Source organism: Leucopleurus acutus (assembly GCF_964270905.1).
Source record: "Leucopleurus acutus genome assembly, chromosome: 2".
Classification (NCBI taxonomy): Eukaryota; Metazoa; Chordata; class Mammalia; order Artiodactyla; family Delphinidae; genus Leucopleurus; species Leucopleurus acutus.
In genome coordinates, this window is record NC_139143.1 from 115115938 (window position 1) to 115142040 (window position 26103).

Consider the following 26103-nt stretch of genomic DNA (forward strand, 5'->3'; position numbering starts at 1 on the left):
GGCAAATACTAACAGCCATAAAAGGGGAATCGACAGTAACACATTCATAATAGGGGACTTTAACAACCCACTTTCACCAATGGACAGATCATCCAAAAAGAAAATAAATAAGGAAACACAAGCTTTAAATGATACATTAAAAAAGATGGACTTAATTGATATTTATAGGACATTCCATCCAAAAACAACAGAATACACATTTTTCTCAAGTGCTCATGGAACATTCTCCAGGATAGATCATATCGTGGGTCACAAATCAAGCCTAGGTAAATTTAAGAAAATTGAAATTGTATCAAGTATCTTTTCCAACCACAATGCTATGAGACTAGATATCAATTACAGGAAAAGATCTATAAAAAATAAAAACACATGGAGGCTAAACAATACACTACTTAATAACAAAGTGATCACTGAAGAAATCAAAGAGGAAATAAAAAAATACCTAGAAACAAATGACAATGGAGACCCAAACCGATGACCCAAAACCTATGGGATGCAGCAAAAGCAGTTCTAAGAGGGAAGTTTATAGCAATACAATCCTACCTTAAGAAATAGGAAACATCTCGAATAAACAACCTAACTTTGCTCCTAAAGCAATTAGAGAAAGAAGAACAAAAAAACCCCCAAAGGTAGCAGAAGGAAAGAAATCATAAAGATCAGATCAGAAATAAATGAAAAAGAAATGAAGGAAACAATAGCAAAGATCAATAAAACTAAAAGCTGGTTCTTTGAGAAGATACATAAATTGATAAACCATTAGCTAGACTCACCAAGGAAAAAAGGGAGAAGACTCAAATCAATAGAATTAGAAATGAAAAAGCAGAAGTAAAACCTGACACTGCAGAAATACAAAAGATCATGAGAGATTACTACAAGCAACTCTATGCCAATAAAATGGACAACCTGGAGAAAATGGACAAATTCTTAAAAATGCACAACCTGCCAAGACCGAATCAGGAAGAAATAGAAAATATGAATGGACCAATCACAAGCACTGAAATTGAAGCAGTGATTAAAAATCTTCCAGCAAAGAAAAGCCCAGGACCAGATGGCTTCACAGGCGTATTCTATCAAACATTTAGAGAAGAGCTAATACCTATCCTTCTCAAACTCCTCCAAAATATAGTAAAGGCAGGAACACTCCCAAACTCATTCTACGAGGCCACCATCACCCTGACACCAAAACCAGACAAGGATGTCACAAAGAAAGAAAGCTACAGGCCAATATCACTGATAAACATAGATGCAAAAATCCTCAACAAAATACTAGCAAACAGAATCCAACAGCACATTAAAAGGATCATACACCATGATCAAGTGGGGTTTATTCCAGGAATGCAAGGATCTTCAATATATGCAAATCAGTCAATGTGATACACCATATTAACAAATTGAAGGAGAAAAACCATATGGTCATCTCAATAGATGCAGAGAAAGCTGTCAACAAAATTCAACACCCATCTATGATAAAAACCCTGCAGAAAGTAGGCATAGAGGGAACTTTCCTCAACATAATAAAGGCCATATATGATAAACCCACAGCCAACATTGTCCTCAATGGTGAAAAACTGAAAGCATTTCCACTAAGATCAGGAATAAGACAAGGTTGCCCACTCTCACCACTCTTATTCAACATAGTTTTGGAAGTTTTAGCCACAGCAATCAGAGAAGAAAAGGAAATAAAAGGAATCCAAATTGGAAAAGAAGAAGTAAAGCTGTCACTGTTTGCAGATGACATGATACTATACATAGAGAATCCTAAAGATGCTACCAGAAAACTACTAGAGCTAATCAATGAATTTGGTAAAGTAGCAGGATACAAAATTAATGCACAGAAATCTCTGGCATTCCTATACACTAATGATTAAAAATCTGAAAGTGGAATCAAGAAAACACTCCCATTTACCATTGCAACAAAAAGAATAAAATATCTAGGAATAAACCTACCTAAGGAGACAAAGGATCTGTATGCAGAAAATTATAAGACACTGATGAAAGAAATTAAAGATGATACAAAGAGATGGAGAGATATACCATGTTCTTGGATTGGAAGAATCAACATTGTGAAAATGACTCCACTACCCAAAGCAATCTACAGATTCAATGCAATCCCTATCAAACTACCACTGGCATTTTTCACAGAACTAGAACAAAAAATTTCACAATTTGTATGGAAACACCAAAGACCCTGAATAGAAAAAGCAATCTTGAGAACCTAAAATGGAGCTGGAGGAATCAGGTTCCCTGACCTCAGACTATACTACAAAGCTACAGTAATCAAGATTGTATGGTACTGGGACAAAAACAGAAATATAGATCAATGGAACAGGATAGAAAGCCCAGAGGTAAACCCACGCACATATGGTCACCTTATCTTTTATAAAGGAGGCAGGAATGTACAGCGGAGAAAGGACAGCCTCTTCAATAAGTGGTGCTGGGAAAACTGGACAGGTAGAAGTAAAAGCATTAGATTAGAACACTCCCTAACACCATACACAAAAATAGGCTCAAAATGGATTAAAGACTTAAATGTAAGGCCAGAAACTATCAAACTCTTAGAGGAAAACATAGGCAGAACACTCTATGACATAAATCACAGCAAGATCCTTTTTGACACGCCTCCTGGAGAAATGGAAATAAAGACAAAAATAAACAAATGGGACCTAATGAAACTTCAAAGATTTTGCACAGCAAAGGAAACCATAAACAAGACCAAAAGACAACCTCAGAATGGGAGAAAATATTTGCAAATGAAGCAACTGACAAAGGATGAATCTCCAATATTTACAAGCAGCTCATGCAGCTGAATAATAAAAAATCAAACAGCCCAATCCAAAAATGGGCAGAAGTCCTAAATAGACATTTCTCCAAAGAAGATATACAGACTGCCAACAAACACATGAAAGATTGCTCAACATCATTAATCATTAGAGAAATGCAAATCAAAACTACAATGAGATATCATCTCACACCAGTCAGAATGGCCATCATCAAAAAATCTAGAAACAATAAATGCTGGAGAGGGTGTGGAGAAAAGGGAACACTCTTGCACTGCTGGTGGGAATGTGAATTGGTACAGCCACTATGGAGAACAGTATGGAGGTTCCTTAAAAATCTACAAATAGAACTACCATATGACCCAGCAATCCCACTACTGGGCATATATCCTGAGAAAACCATAATTCAAAAAGAGTCATGTACCAAAATGTTCATTACAGCTCTATTTACAATAGCCAGGAGATGGAAACTACCTAAGTGTCCATCATCGGATGAATGGATAAAGAAGATGTGGCACATATATACAATGGAATATTACTCAGCCATGAAAAGAAACGAAATTGAGTTATTTGTAGTGAGGTGGATGGACCTAGAGTCTGTCATACAGAGTGAAGTAAGTCAGAAAGAGAAAGACAAATACCGTATGCTAACACATATATATGGAATCTAAGAAAGAAAAAAATGTCATGAAGAACCTAGGGGTAAGACAGGAATAAGGACACAGACCTACTAGAGAATGGACTTGAGGATATGGGGAGGGGGAAGGGTAAGCTGTGACAAAGCGAGAGAGTGGCATGGACATATGTATATATATACACTACTAAATGTAAAATAGATAGCTAGTGGGAAGTAGTCGCATAGCACAGGGAGATCTGCTAGGTGGTTTGTGACCACCTAGAGGGGTGGGATAGGAAGGGTGGGAGGGAGGGAGACGCAAGAGGGAAGAGATATGGGAACATAGGTATATGTATAACTGATTCACTTTGTTATAAAGCAGAAACTAACACAACATTGTAAATTATACTCCAATAAAGATGTAAGAAAAAAAAAAGAAAAGAAAACTAAAGACTATTATCCTTATGAAAATATATGCAAAAATCCTCAACAAAATATTAGCAAGTCAAATGCAGAAATACATAAACATAATGCACCTCGACCAAGTGGGGTTCCTTCTGTGAATGCAAGAGTAGTTAAAAAATCAATTAATGCAATTCACCCTACTAAAAGTCTGAAGAAAGAAAACCACTTAGTTATATAAATAGATTCAGAAAAACCTTGACAAAACACGTATCATGATAAAACTCCCAGCAAACTAGAGTAAAAATGAACTTCTACAAGCTGATAAAAGGCATCTACAGAAAACCTATAGGTGACATCATATTTAATGATCAAAAACTGAGTGCCTCGCCCCTACTAAAGGGAAAAGCAAGGATGTCTGCATTCACCAGGCCAGTTCAACGTTATACTGAAAGTCTTAGCATAATATAGGAAGAAAAAGAAACAAAAGGCACATAGATCAGAAAGGATAAAATAGAATGTCCTTATTCTCCAACAACAAGATCATCCATATAGAAGGTCCCAGGAAATCTACCTCTTAGAACTAATAAGTGAGTTTAACAAGGTTGTAACCCACAAGATCAACACACAAAAATCTACCTTCAATTATATTTCTATATACAAGCAATGAACCACAGTAGACCAAAACTGAAAAATGAATACCATTTACAATAGCTACCAAAAATGAATACTTACGGTGTAAATCTAACAAAACATGTATAGGTGTTGAAAACCAATCTAAGACCAAGAGATTATAGGATAGATTCCATCTCCCTAGTAGTTTTCACAATGACCCTTCCACTCTCTGAAGAGTAGAAGTTTTAAGACCCTTTTTCTAGAGTTAACCCTGACAAAAGCATGTGCCTAACATTGGTTAAGTTCAAATGAGCTTAACCAATGGACTAGAAATACATCCATTGTTGCATTGGGCTTTTATCCAAATAGAAAGAGGAAAAAATATGGGCAGGAACTCAGAATGCCAAATAATTTGCCTATCATATACAAACACACATATCCCACCCTTCCCATCTACTGGGAGGTCCTTGACAGAGGGTCAGTCATAGAACACAAGACAGGCAAACTCACCCAGTTTTTATTGTGGAGATTTTTTTCCAACCTAACTCCAAAACGATCCCCCTATAAAGTTAAATGAGACTACCTGGAAATCAGGAATTGTTCAGACTAAAGGAATTCATCCATTCAAAAGATTTGTACTCTGCCAAGGACTGAGAAACACAGTTGAAGTCTCTCTCTTAAGGAGCTAACAGTCTAATGGTGAATACAGATATTAAACAAATAAATGCAGGAAGTTAAATACCCAGGAAACTGAGGGGAGAGGATTTCTATGATTTAGGAAGGAGTTGATCTAATCCACCTATACCAAGATATCTGAGATGATGCCTTAATATGTCTTAACCATGTTTCCCCTTATCAATCAATTAGTAGAAAAAAAAATCCAAATTGGGAGGGAGAAATAGGAAGAGAGACAAACTGAGGAAACAAAAGGTCTATCACCTGGCCCCAAAATATAACATGATAATAGTGTATCATGCACTCAGCTTCTTTTTCAGGCGATTGGTGAAAGAAATGAAGAGAGCAATGAGCTCCATCTAGTGGCCAATACAAGTATTTTAATTTTTCTTCACAGTATTTTATCACTACCTGATATCACCTAAATTTGTTTGTTCATATTTATTGCCTGTCTCCCTCAATAGAACATAAGCTCCATGTGGGCAGAAACTTTCTCTATTTTGTTCGTCATGGAATCAGCAGGATCTAGAAGGCCGTCAGGCACATAGTAAACCCTCCATTTTAAACACACGAATGACTATCTTATATACAACATTTATCACCCCAACCGCATTCCTGATGCTTTTCCCTGAAAGTTTACCATTTATCTAAAGTCATATTGAATGTTTCTAGAATTTGATAGTTATTTGTATTCTTGTACTATTTAGAAAGGAATCTTCTCCTTCTTTCTCCCCCCAAAGGATTTCATCATTATCCCTTCTTTAGAGACCTAGAGAACCTGGTGTCAATTTATGTTCCTGCCACTGCTTTGGGGATCTACCTGGCATAAAGCATGCAGTACTGACTTTGAACCAGCAGCAGTGCCAAAAGGACACTGCACAGCACAACAAATTGAGGGAGCAAAGGTCAGTAGCCATAAACATCCTCCAGGAGCTGAGAACGTGCCTAGAGGGCTCTGAAAGCTGAAAAGCTCCAGTGTGAGCCACGAATTCCAGAGGCAAAGTCAGAATGAGAAAGGAACACAACACTTCCCCAAGAAGAGCAATTTCTACCAGGTTCTAAGGCAGTGATACTTACTTGTGTAGCAGCATTTTTAAACACACATTAGCCAGAAGCCACAACCTAATCCATGTTTTGGAGGGCACAGTACTTGACAGTGTCTCCACAGCACAATTTTTATTGTTATATGTTACATATGGAACCCATGTTTTGAATGAATTTTTTTTAACCAACTGAAATGTAAAGTCAAAATTCATTTTCTCTTTTAAAAAATTGTTCAAAGATTGTGAAGACTTTCTCGTATTGAGTACCCAGTACTAACAATTGAATTGCTATAAATCCAGCCAAATGTGTATGTGAAAATATACACAGGCAGGCGAACAGATAGGTAAATAGATACACAGTTATGCTGCGCAACATTTCTGTGGGCAAATGAACAATTTCTACTACAGTTTTTGAAATATTTAAGCTAATGTTTGTACAGCTATTATTACCTGGCTGAAAAGCATTAATTTACAGTAATAATACATATCCGTACTCAAAATATTCCATTTTAAATAGCTACATGAGGCTGAAAACTAAACATAACTTTTTCTTTTATACAGCAGGTTCTTATTAGGTACCTATTTTATACATATTAGTGCATATATGTCAATCCCAACCTCCCAATTCATCCCACCACAACCAACCCCAGCCCCACTTTCCCCCTTGGTGTCCACATGTTTGTTCTCTACATCTATGTCTCTATTTCCACCTTGCAAACCGGTTCATCTGTACCATTTTTCTACATTCCACATATATGTGTTACTATATGATATTTGTTTTTCTCTTTCTGACCTACTTCACTCTGTATGACAGTCTCTAGGCCCATCCACGTCTCTACAAAAGACTCAGTTTTGTTCCTTTTTATGGCTGAGTAATATGCCATTGTATATATGTACCACATCTTCTTTATCCATTCGTCTGTTGATGGGGATTTTGGTTGATTCCATGACCTGGCTATTGTAAACAGTGCTGCAATGAACATTGGGGTGCATGTGTCTTTTTGAATTATGGTTTGCTCAGGGTATATGTCCAGTAGTGGGATTGCTGGGTCATATGGTAGTTCTATTTTTAGTTTTTTAAGGAAGCTCCATATTGTTCTCCATAGTGGCTGTATCAATTGACATTGCCACCAGCAGTGCAAGAGGGTTCCCCTTCCTCCACACCCTCTCCAGCATTTGTTGTTTGTAGATTTTCTGATGATGACCATTCTAACTGGTGTGAGGCAATACCTCATTGTAGTTATTTTTTTCTTCTTTTTTCTTTTTTTTAATTTGCGGAACGCGGGCCTCTCACTGTTGTGGCCTCTCCCATTGCGGAGCACAGGCTCCGGATGCAAAGGCTCAGAGGCCATGGCTCACGGGCCCAGCTGCTCCGTGGCATGTGGGATCTCCCTGGACTGGGGCACGAACCCGTGTCCCCTGCATTGGCAGGCAGACTCTCAACCACTGTTCCACCAGGGAAGCCCCTCACTGTAGTTTTGATTTGCATTTCTCTAATAATTAGTGATGTTGAGCAGCTTTTCATGTGCTTCTTGGCCATCTGTACATCTTCTTTGGAGAAATGTCTATTTAGGTCTTCTGCCCATTTCTTGATTGGTTGTTTGTTTTTTTAATATTGAGCTGCATGAGCTGTTTATATATTTGGGAGATTAATCCTTTGTCCATTGATTCATTTGCAAATATTTTCTCCCATTCTGAGGGTTGTCTTTTCATTTGTTTATAGTTTCCTTTGCTGTGCAAAAGCTTTGAAGTTTCATTAGGTCTCATTTGTTTATTTTTGTTTTTATTTCCATTACTCTAGGAGGTGGGTCAAAAAAAGATCTTGCTGTGATTTATGCCAAAGAGTGTTCTTCCTAAGTTTTCCTCTAAGAGTTTTATAGTGACCGGTCTATAATTAGGTCTTTAATCCATTTTGAGTTTATTTTTGTGTAGGGTGCTAGGGAGTGTTCTAATTTCATTCTTTTACATGTAGCTGTCCAGTTTTCCCAGCACCACTTATTGAAGAGACTGTCTTTTCTCCATCGTATATCCTTGCTTCTTTGTCATAGATTAGTTGACCATAGGTGTGTGGGTTTATCTCTGGGCTTTCTATCCTGTTCCATTGATCTATATTTCTGTTTTTGTGCAAGTACCATGTTGTCTTGATTACTGTAGCTTTGTAGTATAATCTGAAGTCAGGGAATCTGATTCCTCCAGCTCCATTTTTTTCCCTCAAGACTGCTTTGGCTATTTGGGGTCTTTTGTGTCTCCATACAAATTTTAAGATTTTTTGTTCTAGTTCTGTAAAAAAATGCCATTGGTAATTTGATAGGGATTGCACTGAATCTGTAGATTGCTTTGGGTAGTATAGTCATTTTCACAATATTCATTCTTCCAATCCAAGAACATGTTATATCTCTCCATCTGTTTGTGTTGTCTTTGATTTCTTTCTTCAGTGTCTTATAGTTTTCTGTGTACAGGTCTTTTACCTCCTTAGCTTTATTTCTAGGTATTTCATTCTTTTTTTTTTTTGCAATGGTGAATGGGATTGTTTCCTTAATTTCTCTTTCTGATCTTTCATTGTTAGTTTATAGGAATGCAAGAGATTTCTGGGCATTAATTCTGTATCCTGCAACTTTACCAAATGCATAGATAAGCCCTAGTAGTTTTCTGGTGGCTTCTTTAGGATTATCTATGTATAGTATCATATCATCTGCAAACAGTGACGTTTTTACTTCTTTTCCCATTTGAATTCCTTTTATTTCTTTTTCTTCTCTGATTGTTGTGGCTAGGACTTCCAAAACTATGTTGAATAATAGTGGCTAGAGTGGACTTGTCTTCTTCCTGATCTTAGAGGAAATGCTTTCAGTTTTTCACTATTGAGAATGATGTTCCCTGTGGGTTTGTCATATATGGCCTTTATTATGTTGAGGTATGTTCCCTCTATGCCTCTGGAGAGTTTTTATCATAAATGAGTGTTGAATTTTGTCAAAAGCATTTTCTGCCTCTATTGAGATGATCATATGGTTTTTATTCTTCAATTTGTTAATATGGTGTATCACACTGATTGATTTGTGTATATTGAAGAATCTTTGAATCCCTGGGATAAATCTCACTTGATCATGGTGTATGACCCTTTTAATGTGTTGTTGGATTCTGTTTGCTAGTATTTTGTTGAGGATTTTTGTATCCATATTCATCAGTGATATTGGTGTGTAATTTCCTTTTTTTGTAGTATCTTTGTCTTCTTTTGGTATCAGGGTGATGGTGGCCTCGTAGAATGAGTTTGGGAGTGTTCCTCCCTCTGCTGTATTTTGGAAGAGTTTGAGAAGGATGGGTGTTAACTCTTCTCTAAATGTTTGATAGAATTCACCTGTGAATCCATCTGGTCCTGGATTTTTGTTTGTTGGAAGATTTTTAATCACAGTTTCAATTTCATTACTTGCGATTTGTCTGTTAATATTTTCTATTTCTTCCTGGTTCAGTCTTGGAAGTTTATATGTTTGTAAGGATTTGTCCATTTCTTCCAGGTTGTCCATTTTATTGGCATAGAGTTGCTCGTAGTAGTCTTTATGATGCTTTGTATTTCTGCAGTGTCCGTTGTAACTTCTCCTTTTTCATTTCTAATTTTATTGATTTGAGTCCTCTCCCTCTTTTTCTTAATGAGTCTGGCTAAAGTTTTATCAATTTTTTAAATTTTCTCAAAGAATCAGCTTTTAGTTTTATTGATCTTTGCTATTGTTCTCCTCGTTTCTATTTCATTTATTTCTGCTCTGATCTTTATGATTTCTTTCCTTCTACTAACTTGGGCTTTGTTTGTTCTTCTTTCTCTAGTTCCTTTACGTGTAAGGTTAGATTGTTTGAGATTTTTCTTGTTTCTTGAGGTAGGATTGTATAGCTATAAACTTCGCTCTTAGAACTGCTTTTGCTGCATCCCATAGGTTTTGGATCATCTTTTTTCGTTGTCATTTCTCTCTAGGTATTTTTTGATTTCCTCTTTGATTTCTTCAGTGATCTCTTGGTTATTTAGTTACTTATTGTTTAGCCTCCATTTGTTTGTGTTTTTTTAAATTTTTCTTCCCAGTAATTGATTTCTAATCTCATAGCGTTGTGGTTGGAAAAGACACTTGATATGATTAAATTTTCTTAAATTTACCAAGGCTTGATTTGTGACCCAAGATGTGACCTATCTTGGAGAGTGTTCTGTTTGCACTTGAGAAGAAAGTGTAATCTGCTGTTTTCGGATGGAATGTCCTATAAATATCAATTAAATCTATCTGGTGTATTATGTCATTTAAATCTTGTGTTTCCTCATTAATTTTCTGTCTGGATGATCTGTCCATTGGTGTAATTGAGGTGTTAAAGTCTCCCACTATTATGGTGTTACTGTCAATCTCTTCTTTTATATCTGTTAGCAGCTGCCTTATGTATTAAGGTGCTATGTTGTGTGCATCTATATTTATAATTGTTATATCTTCTTCTTGGATTGATCCCTTGATCATTATGTAGTATCCTTCCTTGTCTCTTGTAACATTCTTTATTCTAAAGTCTATTTTATCTGATATGAGTATTGCTACTCCAGCTTTCTTTTGATTCCCATTTGCATTGAATATGGTTTTCCATCCCCTCACTTTCAGTCTGTATGTGTCCCTAGATCTGAAGTGGGTCTCTTGTAGACAGCATATATATGGGTCTTGTTTTTGTATCCATTCAGCAAGCCTGTGTCTTTTGGTTGGAGCATTTAATCCATTCACTTTTAAGGTAATTATCGAGATGTATGTTCCTGTTACCATTTTCTTAATTGTTATGTGTTTGTTTTTTTAGGTCCTTTTCTTCTCTTGTGTTTCCCCCTCGAGAAATTTTTTTAGCATTTGTTTTAGAGCTGGTTTGGTGGTGCTGAATTCTCTTAGCTTTTGCTTGTCTGTAAAGCTTTTGATTTCTCCATTGAATTTGAATGAGATACTTGCTGGGTAGAGTAATCTTGGTTGTAGGTTCTTCCCTTTCATCATTTTATATATATCATGCCACTCCCTTCTGGTTTGTAGAGTTTCTGCTGAGAAATCATCTGTTAACCTTATGGGAGTTCCTTTGTATGTTATTTGTCCTTTTTCCCTTGTTGCTTTCAATACTTTTTCTTTGTCTTTAATTTTTTGTCAGTTTGATTACTATGTGTCTTGGTGTGTTTCTCCTTGGGTTTATCCTGCCTGGGACTCTGTGCTTCCTGGACTTGGGTGGTTATTTCTTTTCCCATGTTAGAGAAGTTTTCAACTATAACCACTTCAAATATTTTCTTGGGTCCTTTCTCTCTCTCCTGTCCTTCTGGATCCCTATAATGTGAATGTTGTTGCATTTCATGTTGTCCCAGAGGTCTCTTAGGCTGTCTTCATTTCTTTTCTCTTTATTCTGTTCCACAGCGGTGAATTCCACCATTCAGTCTTCCAGGTCACTTATCCGTTCTTCTGCCTCAGTTATTCTGCTACTGATTCCTTCTAGCGTATTTTTCATTTCAGTTATTGTATTGTTCATTTCTGTGTGTTTGTTGTTTAATTTTTCTATGTGTTTCTATGTGTTTGTTCTTTAATTCTTCTATGTCTTTGTTAAACATTTCTTGCATCTTCTCAATCTTTACCTCCATTCTTTTTCTGAGGTCCTGGGTCATCTTCATTATCATTATTCTGAATTCTTTTTCTGGTAGGTTTCCTATCTCCACTTCATTTAGTTGTTTTTCTGGGATTTTATCTTGTTCCTTCATCTGATGTATAGCCCTCTGCCTTTTCATTTTGTCTATCTTTTTGTGAATGCGATTTTCATTCCACAGGCTGCAGAATTGTAGTTCTTCTTGTTTCTGCTGTCTGTCCTCTAAACATAACTCTTTTGACAGATATAATCGTATATATTTGAAGTAGACAACATGGTGATTCCATATATATATATACACCATAGAATGATTACAAAGATCAAGATAATTAACACATACATCCCCTCACACAATTAACATAGTTAACTCTTTTCTGTGTGTGTGTGTGTGTGTGCGTATGTTGAAAACACTTAAGATTTACTCTCAGCAACTTTCAAGAACATAACTCTTTATAGCAAGAGTGTAAGATGGAAAACACTTTAGGAACTTACAAACCCACACTTAATTGTCATTTTTTCCTGGAGCAGGTCCTTCCTAGTACTGCTTGAGTATTATGAGTAAAGGAAGAATGTAGTTCTGCCTGCCTGACCCTTAATACCTACAAGGGACAGATGCTGCTTGAGAAGTGGCCTTATTACTCCAGATAATAAGGCATTGCTTGTATCTTCCACTTTGTTCTCCTCTCTGCCATTCTATTGTCGCCTGCAAGGTCCATGTAAAGTGAGATGTCTTTGGTGAGCAAATGAGAGGAGTCAGTAAACCATCACAGCAGTACTATGACTGCATATCAGGAAACCTATACAAAAGATTTAAACAAAATTGAGGTTGATTTCTCTCTTATGTCAATACAGTAGGTCTGGAGCTAGAGTGGTAGCTTCATGATATCAGGTCTCAGGCTCCTTGTCTTCCATACTATTGTTCTACCATCTTCAACTTGAAGATTCTACCTGGTTGTGCAAGAGGGTGGTAGCCAACATGTCTGTACTCAAACTGTCAGGGAAACCACAAACAGAGGGAGCAATAAGGGCGTATGATCCTTCAAGACATTTCCTGGAAGCAGCACATATAGCTTCCACTTATATCCGGTTGGCTAGAATTTAGTCATATGGCCCCCACCCAGCTAAAACAAAGACTGGAAATCCAGTCTTTATACCAAGCACTCATATACTCTGCTGAAATTTGGGGGTTGTATTACTATAGAAGAAAAGAATACTAAATATTGGGGTATAACTAGCAGCCCTATCCTAAAGATTCTCTTTCCCTTTTTCTTAAGGAAAAATTGTATAGTACTTAGTAAGAACCAAGCACAATTCTAAGGGTTTTTTTTTCAGTCTATGAAGTCATTTAATCCTTAAAATAGCACTATAAGTAATGTTCTATTACACACATTTTACCGATAAGGAAATTGAAATACAGAGAAATGAAGTAACTTGCCCAAGTTTACACCGCTAGAAAATTGCAGAGTTGAGAACTGAACCAGACAGGTTGGCTTGCCAACTAAGCTGTACTGCCTTCTCTCTGCTGTATTTCAGAATATTTTTAGCCCTCTGTATGAGAAAGTGGAAAAGACTTTAAAAGGGAGATACTATCTTTTTATTCAGAAAACAAATGAGCACAAGATATAAGAAAAGCACAGCCTTTAGTTATTAATTCCGAGGAGTCACTTACATTTCTGTTTTAAAAGCCAACATGAGTATAAAGAATAACACAGGGCTTCCATGGTGGCGCAGTGTTTGAGAGTCCGCCTGCTGATGCAGGGAACACAGGTTCGTGCCCCGGTCCGGGAAGATCCGACATGCCGCGGAGCGGCTGGGCCTGTGAGCCATGGCCGCTGCGCCTGCGCGTCTGGAGCCTGTGCTCTGCAACTGGAGAGGCCACAACAGTGAGAGGCCCGCGTACCGCAAAAAAAAAAAAAAAACAGTAACACAAACCTTGGCATATGAACAAAGTATTTGAATGCCCAGCATTTGGTCTTCCAATCATTGAATGAACGTGCATGTAAACCAATAACAACAATAAGAGATGGCAAATCAAACATATTTATACTCTCTCTCTCTACTTAAACCACACTGAAATAACAGTGAGGAGGTTCTTTTAAGCCATAACCGTATGAGAAAATGAACAAGGGGAAAGACAGTGACAACAAATTTATAGACCTTAGAAAGCAAACAGGCAGGTAGAAATTGACAGCAGATTCAAAAACGGTTAATCCCAGACTAGTCATAAAGAAAGCCAAAAAAGCAACTAGATCTACCCCCACAGAACTCTGCAAAGGTTCAGGACTAAAAACACGAGGGTCATTTAAAGGCCTTTCTAAGAAACAACTAGATCCTCAGATCCCCACTGCAAGTTTGCACATCCCCACCAAATTTCCTCCTTCACTTCAGCAAGAGATTGGAAGTTTATACTCTGAAGAGGGTAAACAGAGAGTGTATGAATTAGGACAAATTAGGCAGAGGTGACTGTGGAGTGGTAGAGCTGAAAAAGAGGAATAAGTGAATGTCGGCAGAATGAACGTTGTGACCCTAGCCCTCTTTTCTTCCTCTGCCACCACCATAGCCCAGACAACATCATATCTCCCACTAACAACCTCCTAACCTCCTCCTTCCTGCTTCTACTCTCGCCTACCTGCAAGTCTCTTCTCCAAAGTAACTAGAGTGAGTGACTTTTAAAAATGTAATTAAGATTATATTATTCCTCTGCTTAAGATCTTCCAATGGCTACATCAATATAAAATTGAAACTTTCTGTGGTCTTCAAGGCTCTGCGTGATCTGGTCCCTGCCTTTCTCTCCACCCTAATCTGGAAGCACTTTCCCCTGGATTACAGTGCATTAGACACACTGGCCTCTTTCTTATTCCTTGCATGCCAAGTTTATTCTCATATCAGAGCCTTTTCAACTGCTATTTTCCTATCCAGAATAATTTTTTGCAAAGTTGTGTCTTTATCATTCAATTCTGGTTCAAATGTTACCTTCTCAAAAAAAGCCTATCCTGACTATCCGTATTTAAACTCTCTGCAGTCTCCACCCCTCATTGCTTCTTTCATAGCACTTATCACCATCTGAAGTCATTGTATATACTTACTTGTCTATTGCCTGTTTCTTCCTCTTTAAGGTTTGAGACACTCACTTTCTCTGCCTCATTTCCCCCAGAAGCCTCCACACCTATGTTTCCAATTCACGTATTTGTTAAATATGAGAAAAAGATAAGCAGTACTTGCTATCAGGAACTGAACTGACACTTCCCCTTAAGGCTTCGGTATTGTTAGGAACTAGCCCTGGTGTTCCCCTGTAAAATATAAAAATCGGACAGAACACTAACATCAGTCACTCTCTGGCTATGATGAAATGAGACAACAGATAAGATCACTCAATAAACTTGCCTAAACTCCAATAAAAACAAGGTCACTGCAAACTACAAAAATAGCAAACCTCCTCTTCTCCCGGTTAGCAAAATCATTGCTTCTTTACCAACTACAGACTTAGCCTTGCAATTTTCCTCCCTTCTTCTACATAAGATGTATTATGATGCCCAATCTAATAATCACCCCCACTTCCAGACAGCACCCAAAACAGCATGAATCTCCATTTCCTTGAACCCTCCCCTCCAAATCACCCAATACATGCTCAAATACTTGTCCCTATTGTACACAAGCATCTCTCCATTCACCTGATAATCTTCTGAATCTCGCAGTACCTAGGTGCAGAGTAGATTCCTTCAACCAGAGATTATCTTTATTCTTTCTTCTGCAGTTGAATAACAAGCTACTGTTCCCCAACTCCTTCTATCCTCTCATTGTCTTAAATTAGGAGATAAGGAAAATCTACTTATGAAACCTAATTCTTACCAGAACCTCTCCTTTGGCTAACACTGCCCTCAATAAAGGAGTAATTTCTGATGTTCCTTTTTCTCTTAGCCGATTTTTCTTCTTCACGTTTAAAGTGTCACTTATTTTCCTTCTCAGTTTCATACCCTATTCCATTCCCGGTTCTCTGATCGAATTCGTTTTACTGTTCAGGAAAGTAAAGTTCCTTTTTTTCCCCCCTTACCACCATCATAGGTGATAAATACATCTACAAAACTTTTCGCACACTCTCTTTAGCCTTGCCCTCTCTGGCACCTTCTAACATCGTTCAAACTACATGCTTCCCCTCACCTAAGCCCTGTGACCCCATAGCTTGCTTTTTCTTCCAAATCAATCCTTTGTCCTATAACCCGCCCCAAATCAATAGGTCACATACATCCAATTAGACCTCAACTTCATACCCAGTCCCGGCTATATACAAGCCTCCGCCCCATTCCACCCCTCACCTAGACCCGCGTCTATTGCAAGGCCCTGATCCGGCTCCGCACCTCCACCTGCCAAGTCCAGTCCCGGTTCCCGGCTGTCCTCACAGCACATCACGCCCGAGTCTAGACACCACAGCCAATCCCCGGCCACATCCCCGCGCACCTCCCTCCCGCCCCCTTACTCTCCTGTGCCCGGCGCCTTTCACCTCCCCCTTCTCCACGCCCGCCCAGTTGCGTCCAGTCCGCTACCCCGGCCTGTCCCTCAGCCAATCGGCGTTTGGAATCCCGACCCCACAGTCAATCCCTTCCAGGCTCCGCCCCCACGTCCGAGTCCCGGCCCATCAGGCTCTTGAGGCTTCGCGGGACTGGAACTCAGGGAGACGAGGTGTTCGCGTGACGGGTGTGAGTGGGGCGCAAGGTGGTCACTTGGTGGGGCTGAGGGCAGTGGTCTCGGGTGCGGAGACGCGCGGAGGGAGGTTGGGAGGGAGGGAGGCCTAGCTGGGGTGCGCTCGCCCGGCCGCGCGCCTGGCGGGCTGGGAGGAAGAGCCGGGGCTGGATTTCCTTCAGCATTCGGACTCGCCTCCCGGACCGGAGGCGGGAGCGCGGGCCTGGGCCGCTGACCCCCGGCCCTGGCGGCCCACGGGGCTGGTAGCAGAGGGTCAGCGCTGGAATTTCCGAGTTTGCTTGCTCTAGAGAGGGAATGGCCCTGAGGTGACTGGTCTTATAGGGTGGGGTCCCTTGGACCCCGGTCCTTGTCTCCTCCTTTTGCGCTTCATTTTTGCAATTTGGGCATTTTGTAAACGGTGTGGGAAGCTGACACCGACTCCAGTTCATCCGTAATCAGTATTCTTCCAGTTCATCCGTAATCGGTATAATCAATTTAAAAAAAGGAACAAGGCTGCTCACTTGCCACGTAAGTGACTCTTAGTGGAACCCATAGTTTTTAAGATAAAACAGAAAAGAGGCCCAATCTGTTGCTTTTGGAGCCCCCAGCCAGTACGGACATTCTTCCGTCTTGCTGGCGCGCGGCTCCTCCGCTGCTACCTGAGGGCGCAGCCGGGCAGCTGGCTCCTTCCACACTGGGCTGCACACCCACCATTACAAAGTTAACTCACGTGGGGCTGAAACCAAACTCGTGACAACTTAAACCGGACAGCCAGATTCCTTCCCTCTGCAGAAATTTGTAATTAATTACACGAATCCCATTTTCACAAAGCAGCTTTTCAGCAATTTCAGGATCATGTCTCCTAACTTAAGTCTTGTGCCGGCTCAGTATGGCTGATTTTTCCCATTCTTGCTTCAGTGACATGGCTTTGAGGCTTATTCCCACTGTACTTCCCGCGCCAGTACCTTGTTCACCTCCTATATGCCCTATGTTGTATCAGTAAGCCTTATAAACATTCTAGAAGTGGACCAACAGGTACAGCGTGAGGTGGAAATAAACTTTCCTTGGGTCAGACTCTTAACCTGGGTTGTGCATTCATTAGCACTAGGCCTTTTTGCAGTCACCTCACATTAATCTTCCTTGAGCTTGCTGTTAACCTGAACATCTGTACTTTGTGAAATTCACTAAATCTTTTCCTACCTCTCCTCCACATATGCAAAGTGGTTATGAATTGATTATCTGGGTTTTAAGTCCAGAGTTTCAAACTTTTTACAGTTCATCTTGACTGCTTTATTCATCTTTTAGCTCTGGATTCTCCAACAATCCATCAGCCTTCTCAGCTTCAGGTCCCCTCAAGCTGTGCCACACATATCTTCTGTATCTTCATTTTAAACAGCCTACACCAATGATAATAAATAGTTTAATTTTCTATTGATCATGTGTATAGGACTGTGGAGTTTATCTTATGTATAATATGCCATAATCAGGTTTACTAGATACCCTGATTCACAATTTCCTGATTTTCTTCACAGAACACTGTTTTTAAGTATAAATGAAACAGTGAAAATATTGTTTAAAATGAAAAGCCATATACCTTTTGATTTTGTCCAACTTTTCAATGACATCCCAATCTATTCATTTAGCTTCTCGGTGAATATGCATATGAAATGTTAATTGCTTTAGAAAAGTGCTGCTCAAAAAATGTTTATTTAAAGTACAGAAGAAAAAAAGCTTCAGGGGTTCTGAATTTGTATCTATCAGCCTGCTTAGATTTCTTTGGAGCCGATAATTCACTGGAGCCCTCGCAGTTTCCTTTTGCAATGAAATTACCTAGTGAGAGAGTAATGAGTGAGAAGAAAAAAGATCTGGGCATTGAGGAATTCTGTCATTTAAGTTTGGGAAAATGAGAGATTGTCATAGGTCAAAAGCCAAGGGAAAATGGTGTTTCTGGGAGGAGACAGGGCTTGACCAGCTGATCTAAAGCTGCAGAGAGCTCAAGGAAAGTGAGAATTGCAAAATGTCCAGTGAATTTAACAATATGAATGTCAAAATTGACTTGCGCAAGAGCTGCCTCTATGGAATGATGGGTACAAAAATCAGATTGCACTGGGTTAGGGAGTATAAATTGAGGAAAGGGGACAGTTAATAAAATGATATGTTTTCATTGGGTTGGCCAAAAAGTTCAGTTTTTTTCAATAAGATGGCTCTAGTAGCACTTGGTTGTCTTTAACTTCATTCGAAACAATTTTATTAGATTGTATTGTGACAGCTTTCAAATCAGCGTGCATTTTTTAAAAACTTATCAAAATTGGTGAATTTTTGTATAGCCATTTTAATATTGACGATGGAAGAAAATAGCAATATTTTCGGCATATTATGCTTTATTATTTCAAGAAAGGTAAAAACGCAACCTAAGCGCAAAAAAAGATTTCTGCAGTGTATGGAGAAGGTGCTGTGAGTGACTGAATGTGTCAAAAGTGTTCTGTGAAGTTTTGTGCTGGAGATTTCTCGCTGGGTGACGCTCCATGGTTGGGTAGACCAGTTGAAGTTGATAGTGATCAAATCGAGATATTGATTGACAACAATCAACGTTATACCACTTGGGAGATAGCTGACATACTCAAAATATCCAAATCAAGCATTGAAAATCATTTGCATCAGCTTGGTTATGTGAATCACTTTGATGTTTGGGTTCCACATAAGTTAAGCGAAGAAAACCTTCTTGACTGTACTTCCGCATGCAATTCTCTACTTAAACGTAATGAAAACGTTACGTTTTTATTTATTTATTTTTTTTTATTTTTATTTTTTTTGTGGTACGCGGGCCTCTCACTGTTTTGGCCTCCCCGTATGCGGAGCACAGGCTCCAGACGCGCAGGCTCCGCGGCATGTGGGATCTTCCCGGACCGGGGCACGAACCTGCGTCCCCTGCATCGGCAGGCGGACTCTCAACCACTGCGCCACCAGGGAAGCCCCGTTACGTTTTTAAAACAAATTGGGACAGGCGATGAAAAGTGGATACTGTACAATAATGTGGAATGGAGGAGATCATGGGGCAAGGGAAATGAACCACCAGCAACCACATCAAAGGCCGGTCTTCGCCTAAAGAAGGTGATCTTGTGTATATGGTGGGATTGGAAGGGAGTCCTCTATTATGAGGTCCTTCCAGAAAACCAAACGATTAATTCCAACAAGTACTGCTCCCAATTAGACCAACTGAAAGCAACAGTTGACAAAAAGCATCTGGAATTAGTCAACAGAAAACGCATGATCTTCCATCAGCATAATGCAGGACCACATGTTTCTTTGATGACCAGACAAAAACAGCTTGGCTGGGAAGTTCTGATTCATCTGCCATATTTACCAGACATTGTACCTTTGGATTTCCATTTATTTCGGTCTTTATAAAATTCTCTTAATGGAAAAAATTTTAATTCCCTCGAAGACTGTAAAAGGCACCTGGAACAATTCTTTGCTCAAAAAGATAAAAAGTTTTGGGAAGATGGAATTATGAAGTTGCCTGAAAAATGGCAGAAGGTCGTGGAACAAAACAGTGAATTCGTTGTTCAATGAAGTTCTTGGTGAAAATGAATAATGTGTCTTTTATTTTTACCTTAAACTTTTTGGCCAACCCAATAACTAGAGGAAACTTGAGCAAGGAAAGCTGAATATGCCGAGGAGAGGGGTAATAATCAATGGAGCAAAGTCTCTGTGGAGGGGAGAGGAATGACATCTAAGTCATGGGAGGAGGGACTGTCCTTTTGTAGCAGGGTCACTTCCTTTATTATAGTAGGAAGAAAAAAGGAATATTTTTAGGTTTGTTTTTTTACACGTGGGTAGGTTGAAAGAATTCGCGTCTGATGGCTTCTGTTTTCTCTGTGATAGAGAGCAAGGTCATCTGCTTAGACTAAGGAGGGTTTTATGTTAGAGGAGTGTGGGAAAAATTTAATCATTTTGTACTATGGGAGAGAAATATTGCCTATTCTCTTATGGCTTTTGGGTGGGCCCAAGAATTAAACTGACATAATACAGATTAACAGGAGAAAAGCACACATTTAATAAAAGTTCTGTGTGACACAGGAACTTTCACAAGGAAATGAAGACCCAAAGAAGTAGCAAAACCAAGTGCTTTTATGCTAGATTGAACAAAGAGAGGCCATTGTGGAAAAGTAACCAAAAAATATAGGGAGACTAAAGGAAGATAAGAATTATTTTAACAAGGTCTGTTTGTACAGAATTCTCTCAGCTTTAACTCCCTGTCTAAGAGTGTTTCTTTTTTCCCAGTATAGGGCAGGTATCTTTCACATGGGAATTTTATCTCCTGTTTTCAGGAAGAAAGGGGGAGATCAGATCACTCTTCTTGCCTCGGCTGTTTTTCCAGTGCCTTTAGCTCACAATAATCCTTAGGCCAAAGTGGCAATTTTTGGGGGAGTATATTCTGCCATCCTGTACCTATAAAATATAGTAGAAATGCTGGAGAGTGTTGGGGGTCAATTTGAGATCAATGACCATAATTTGTGGTGAAACCGATCCTATCCTTTGTGATTTTCTCCAGCAGTCCACAGCTTCATGGGCCATAGGAAAAACAGACACTGTAATTGAGTTCATCCAGGGCCAGGGTTTTATAGATACCTATCTATAAAAGACAGACGGAGAGCTAGGGCATTGTAAAGAACATTATTGAAGCAGTGGAACTGGCGTCTAAATTGGAAAATAAAGGAAGGTGAGGTCTGATTGAGAAAAGGAGAGGCAGCCTCCTAGAGATCTTGATGATATTTAAGAATAGTAATCATTGGAATAAGTAAGCAAATTGGAAGGATAGGTAGTTTATGGTCAAAGATCAGAATACTTCAATTAATTGTTTTGGAATTAGACCAGATTGAGGTAATGGCAAGGTGCAGGGTGTGACTATAGGAGAGAGTGCCTAGGGTGGGGTGGAAGAGAATAGTGATGGGCACAGGGATGTCAGTTGTTGGATGGACCATCTCTGAAGACATGGGAATTACCTGGGATGATCACAGTACTTAGAGTTGAGAAGAAAACTGTGTGCCTAATGACAAAATCTCTAATGAATGACAAGGAGTTATCAGCAGGCCAGAAGATAATATCATTGAAGCAGATGACGGAAGTAGTAGTCTGGTAATGGTAAAATAGATGGTAAGAAAGAGATAAGTGAGGCATATACAAGCAAAAGCTGACACTGAGGCATATAGGAGTGGTATCTTCAGGGAGCAATAAGGTTTCAGTTCAAGCTAGGAGGTACAAGGAACACTCTGAAAACATAAAGATGTAATGGGATTCGCTGAGAATGGTGCAGCCGTTCCGAAAGACACAGTAGAAAGTTTGGAAAGTGGAAGAGAAATGAAGGGCTGGGTCAGTTTCCAGGCAATACTTTGCATTATGGTGGTAATGTGCTGCAGAAAACAGGGAAGAAGAGGTGGGAATTAAGCTTTGGGATTTCCAGATGAAAACAGGTAGATTTAGTGTCAACTTCTAAAGGGGAATGGGTATTGAGGTGTGGTGGCCAGAGGGTGTGGCTCACCCAACCTGGGGGGAATCTCCCAAGACCTGCAGCCTGAGGTTACACACAACCAGCCACTGACGTACAGTACTTTCTGAGATTACCTTGAAACCAAGGATTCATTTATTCATCTGTTTTGGAGTATGGGGAAACTAAGGCTCACCAAAGGTCAGGGAATTGTCCCAGGATAGAAACCTTTTTTTAATATCAAAAATAAGGGTTAGAATCCAGGTATCCTGACTCCTAGTCCTGTTTGCTCCCCTCCCAGCTCCCCAACCCCATTTATCTGAAGAAGGTAGAAGAGGTTTCTCTCACTTTTCTACTTGCAAGGAAGAATTTTACTTATACTTTCCTTAATAACAAATAAATTAGGTTGAATTTAAATAAATGGGCATTTTTTTTCTGAAAAATATATTGTCCTAAATCAAATAACTCTATGATACTGAATGAAGATTGTTCAACATAGTCACTGTTGTTTGGTAATACCTTTCCTCAGAACTAGCCCTACTGCCTAATCCAATTAATATTTTATTCCTGAACAGAACTATTAATGACCAAAGAATAGGCATTTCTTGATTTAAGAAAACCCGCTCTTTGACTTGAAAGACGTAAAACATAAGAGGTAATTATTTACTTTACAAAGGAATCAATATTTCGTAAAAGGACTCATCATAAATAGTTCACTTAAATCATTAATTTATAATGTGATTTTATGTATTCATTCAGTCATTTGACACATTTATTTATCACGTGCCTCCTATGTGCCAGAGAAGACAGTGGTGAACTAAATGCACCAGGACCCCCTGTTCATGGCGCTTACATTAAATTATCAAATGAATGAGTGAGTGGTCAGCCAAACAAACAGAAAGTGCTTTGCAGAGAATTAACCTAAGCTGATGTGATGTAGAATGGCTAAGAGGCTGTCATTTAAGCTGAATTTTATTGACAAGGTAAGGAATTTCTATTTCACTTTTTAAGAAACATCCAATATATTATTTTTCACATCTGTAGCCTTCACATTTTGGTAACTTAAAGAGATTCATAGCTATTGATAGTTTCAGTGGTCCCTTTGAATCAATAAAGTGTGTCTTTTTTTCTAAAAGTTTGATTATTAGAGATGAAGGAAATGCCATCCACTGATAGAACATTGTCAGAGTAAAACCTTATGGGAAGTTTCTGCTTTCCTGAATGCTTTCACTTCTAAATGGCAGTATAATAAGAATTCCATTTTGCTTTGATCTCCCTACTTTGACCCATGATTGATAATGATTTCCTTACAAGTAGAGAAGTAATCTAGATTCATGCCTCTTAGCAAGCCATTTCAATAGATTTCCAGCTACCTACTGGAATTGTTGAAGGTAGTACCACCTGAGAAAATAAGGGAAGATTCATTCGTATATTCTTCGTATTTATCAAGGACCTACTATAATCCTTTTCAAACAACTTTCTAAATAACCTGTTTCTAACAACTTTAATTTACTGTTACAAATTGCATTTTTACTAGTGACTTCTCCAGACGATTCTGAAATTTAAGTAGTTCTTAGACTGAAATATTCTGGATTTTATGCCTACTAGGAATGGAACTTTTACTTCCTGTAGTTTAATGCTCTTGACTAAATTAGAACTTTGTTTTTTAAATTCACCATATCCTTACAGATCTCTACTTTAAAACGACACATGCATAAATTTGTATAAGGAGGATTCTATTAGAATGATTCTAGTGATGAGAGATTATATCATAGAAAGAAAACTCAGCTATCAATAAATTTTATTTTTATTTTATACAAGTTTATGGTCTATCACCTAGCTATAAATGTTTAATAGTGATATAAGTATATATTTACTCCCTTTAAAATTTTTTCTTTTGTCCTGTAGCATGTTTTTGGCCCGGGGGAGACTGTGCACCCTTGGCAGTAGACCTAAATTCCTGAAGACAATTTGTGCTTCAAAAATCCTTGGACTCTCTACTTCTGCTGTAAGTATTGCTTAATCACTTACAGAAATAATAGTGCACATATTCTGCAATGTCCAAAAAACATAATTTTTTAGATACTTTATAATTATTTTATTAGAATGGGTATTTCTGTTATATAAACTGAAATTATCTCTTGTCATCAGCTAGACCTGACCTTCACTGGGCAGCTGCTTGCCTGTCTATGTATCAGGCATATTGCTGGGCATTTTATTCAATATCTCACTTTATTTTATTTTTTTTAATTGAAGTATAGTTAGTTTATAATATTATGTTAGTTTCAGGTGTACAGCTTAGTGAATCCATTTTTTTGCAGATTATATTTCATCATAGGTTATTATAAGATATTGGGTATAATTCCTTGTGTTACACAGTAAATCTTTGTTGCTTATCTATTTTATGTATAGTAGTTTGTATCTGTTAATCACATACTCCTAATTCCCTCCCCCTGCACACTCTTTGATAATCATAAGTTTGTTTTCTATGTCTGTAAGCCTGTTTCTGTTTTGTATATACATTCATTTGTATTTTTAGATTCCACATATAAGTGCTGTCATATAGTATTTGTTTTTCTCTGTATGACTTACTTTACTAAGCATAATATTCTCTAGGTCCATCCACATTGCTGCAAATGGCAATATTTCATTCTTTTTTATGGCTGAGTAATATTCCATTGTATATATACCGCATCTTCTTATGCCAGTCATCTGTTGATGCTTGGGTTCCTTCCATTGTAAATGGAATTTTCTCCCATTCTGTAGGTTGTCTTTTTGTTTCATTGATGGTTTCCTTTGCTGTGCAAAAACTTAAGTTTAATTAGGTCCCATTTGTTTATTTTTTCCTTTATTTCTTTTGCCTTGGGAGGCTAATTAAGAAAATATTGCTACAATTTATGTCAAAGACTGTTTTACATATGTTCTCTTCTAGGTGTTTTATGATGTTATATCTTACATTTAGATCTTCAAGCTATTTTGAGTTTATTTTTGTATATGGTGTGAGGGAATGTTCTAACCTTATTGTTTTACATGTGTCTGTCCAGTTCTCCCAGCACCACTTATTGAGGAGATTATCTTTTCTCCATGTATATTCTTGCTTACTTTGTCATAGATTAGTTGACCATAGCTGGGTGGGTTTATTCCTGGTCTCTCTAGTCTGTTCCATTAATGTGGGTGTCTGTTTTTGTGCCAAAACCATGCTATTTTGATTACTGTAGCTTTGTAGTATTGTCCGAAGTCTGGGAGTGTTATGCCTACTGCTTTGTTCTTTTTTGTCAGGATTGCTTTGGCAATTCTGGATCTCTTATGGTTCCTATAAATTTTTTTTAACATCTTTATTGGAGTATAATTGCTTTACAATGGTGTGTTAGCTTCTGCTGTATAACAAAGTGAATCAGCTATATGTATACATATATCCCCATATGCCCTCCCTTTTGTGTCTCCCTCCCACCCTCCCTATCCCTATAAATTTTAGGATTATTTATTCTAGTTCTGTGAAAAATTTCATGGGCAATTTGATAGGGATCACATTAAATTTGTAGGTTGCTTTGGGTAGTATGGCCATTTTAACAATATTAATTCTTCCAACTCAAGAGCACAGGTTATCTTTTCATTTCATTGAATCATCTTCAATTTCCTGTATCAGTGTTTTATAGTTTTCAGTGTATAAATCTTTCACCTCCTTCGTTAAGTTTCTTCCTAAGTTTTTTGTTTTGTTTTGTTTTTATGTGATTTTAAATAGGATGTTTTTTTTTTACATTCACTTTCTGATATTTTATTACTTGGGAATAGAAAAGCAATAGATTTCTGTATCTTAATCTTGTATTCTACAACTTTGCTGAATTCATTTATTGGTTCTAATGGGTTTTGTGTGAGACTTTCTGGTTCTCTACATAGAGTATCATGTCATCTGCAAATAGTGACAGTTTGACCTCTTCCCTTTCAATTTGGATACCTTTTATTTCTTCTTCTTGTCCTATTGCTGTGTCTAGGACTTCCAATACTATGTTAAATAAAAGCAGCGAAAGACAAGGCATCCTTGTCTTGTTCCTGAATTTAGTGGGAAGGCTTTCAGCTTTTAACCATTGAATATTATGTTACCTGTGGGTTTGTCATAAATGGTCTTTATTATGTTGAAATATGTTCCCTGTATACCCACTTTGACAAGAGTTTTTACCATGAATGGTTGTTGAA

At 38.2% G+C, this 26103-nt stretch overlaps 1 protein-coding gene and 1 long non-coding RNA gene across 11 annotated transcripts in view; one reads left to right on the forward strand and one right to left on the reverse strand.

Annotated features, from left to right (window-relative positions):
* Nucleotides 1-15026, reverse strand: part of LOC309958639 — a 25452-nt gene extending 10426 nt beyond the window's left edge. Inside the window, exon 1 of the long non-coding RNA XR_014326045.1 lies at nt 14831-15026. This is a non-coding gene — a long non-coding RNA (uncharacterized lncRNA). The remainder of the gene's footprint in view (nt 1-14830) is intronic.
* Nucleotides 15027-16334: 1308 nt separating this feature from the next.
* The window catches only part of KYAT3 (kynurenine aminotransferase 3), a 54092-nt gene continuing 44323 nt past the window's right edge, over nt 16335-26103 (forward strand). Inside the window, exons 1-4 of one of the 10 annotated variants that reach the window (XM_082833137.1) lie at nt 16335-16436; nt 22485-22564; nt 22669-22892; nt 23818-23917. In XM_082833137.1, coding sequence (XP_082689263.1) covers nt 23819-23917 — 99 coding nt within the window. In that variant the 5' untranslated portion in view covers nt 16335-16436; nt 22485-22564; nt 22669-22892; nt 23818. The other 9 variants (XM_082833139.1, XM_082833138.1, XM_082833136.1 and 6 more) reach the window with 9 other exon arrangements.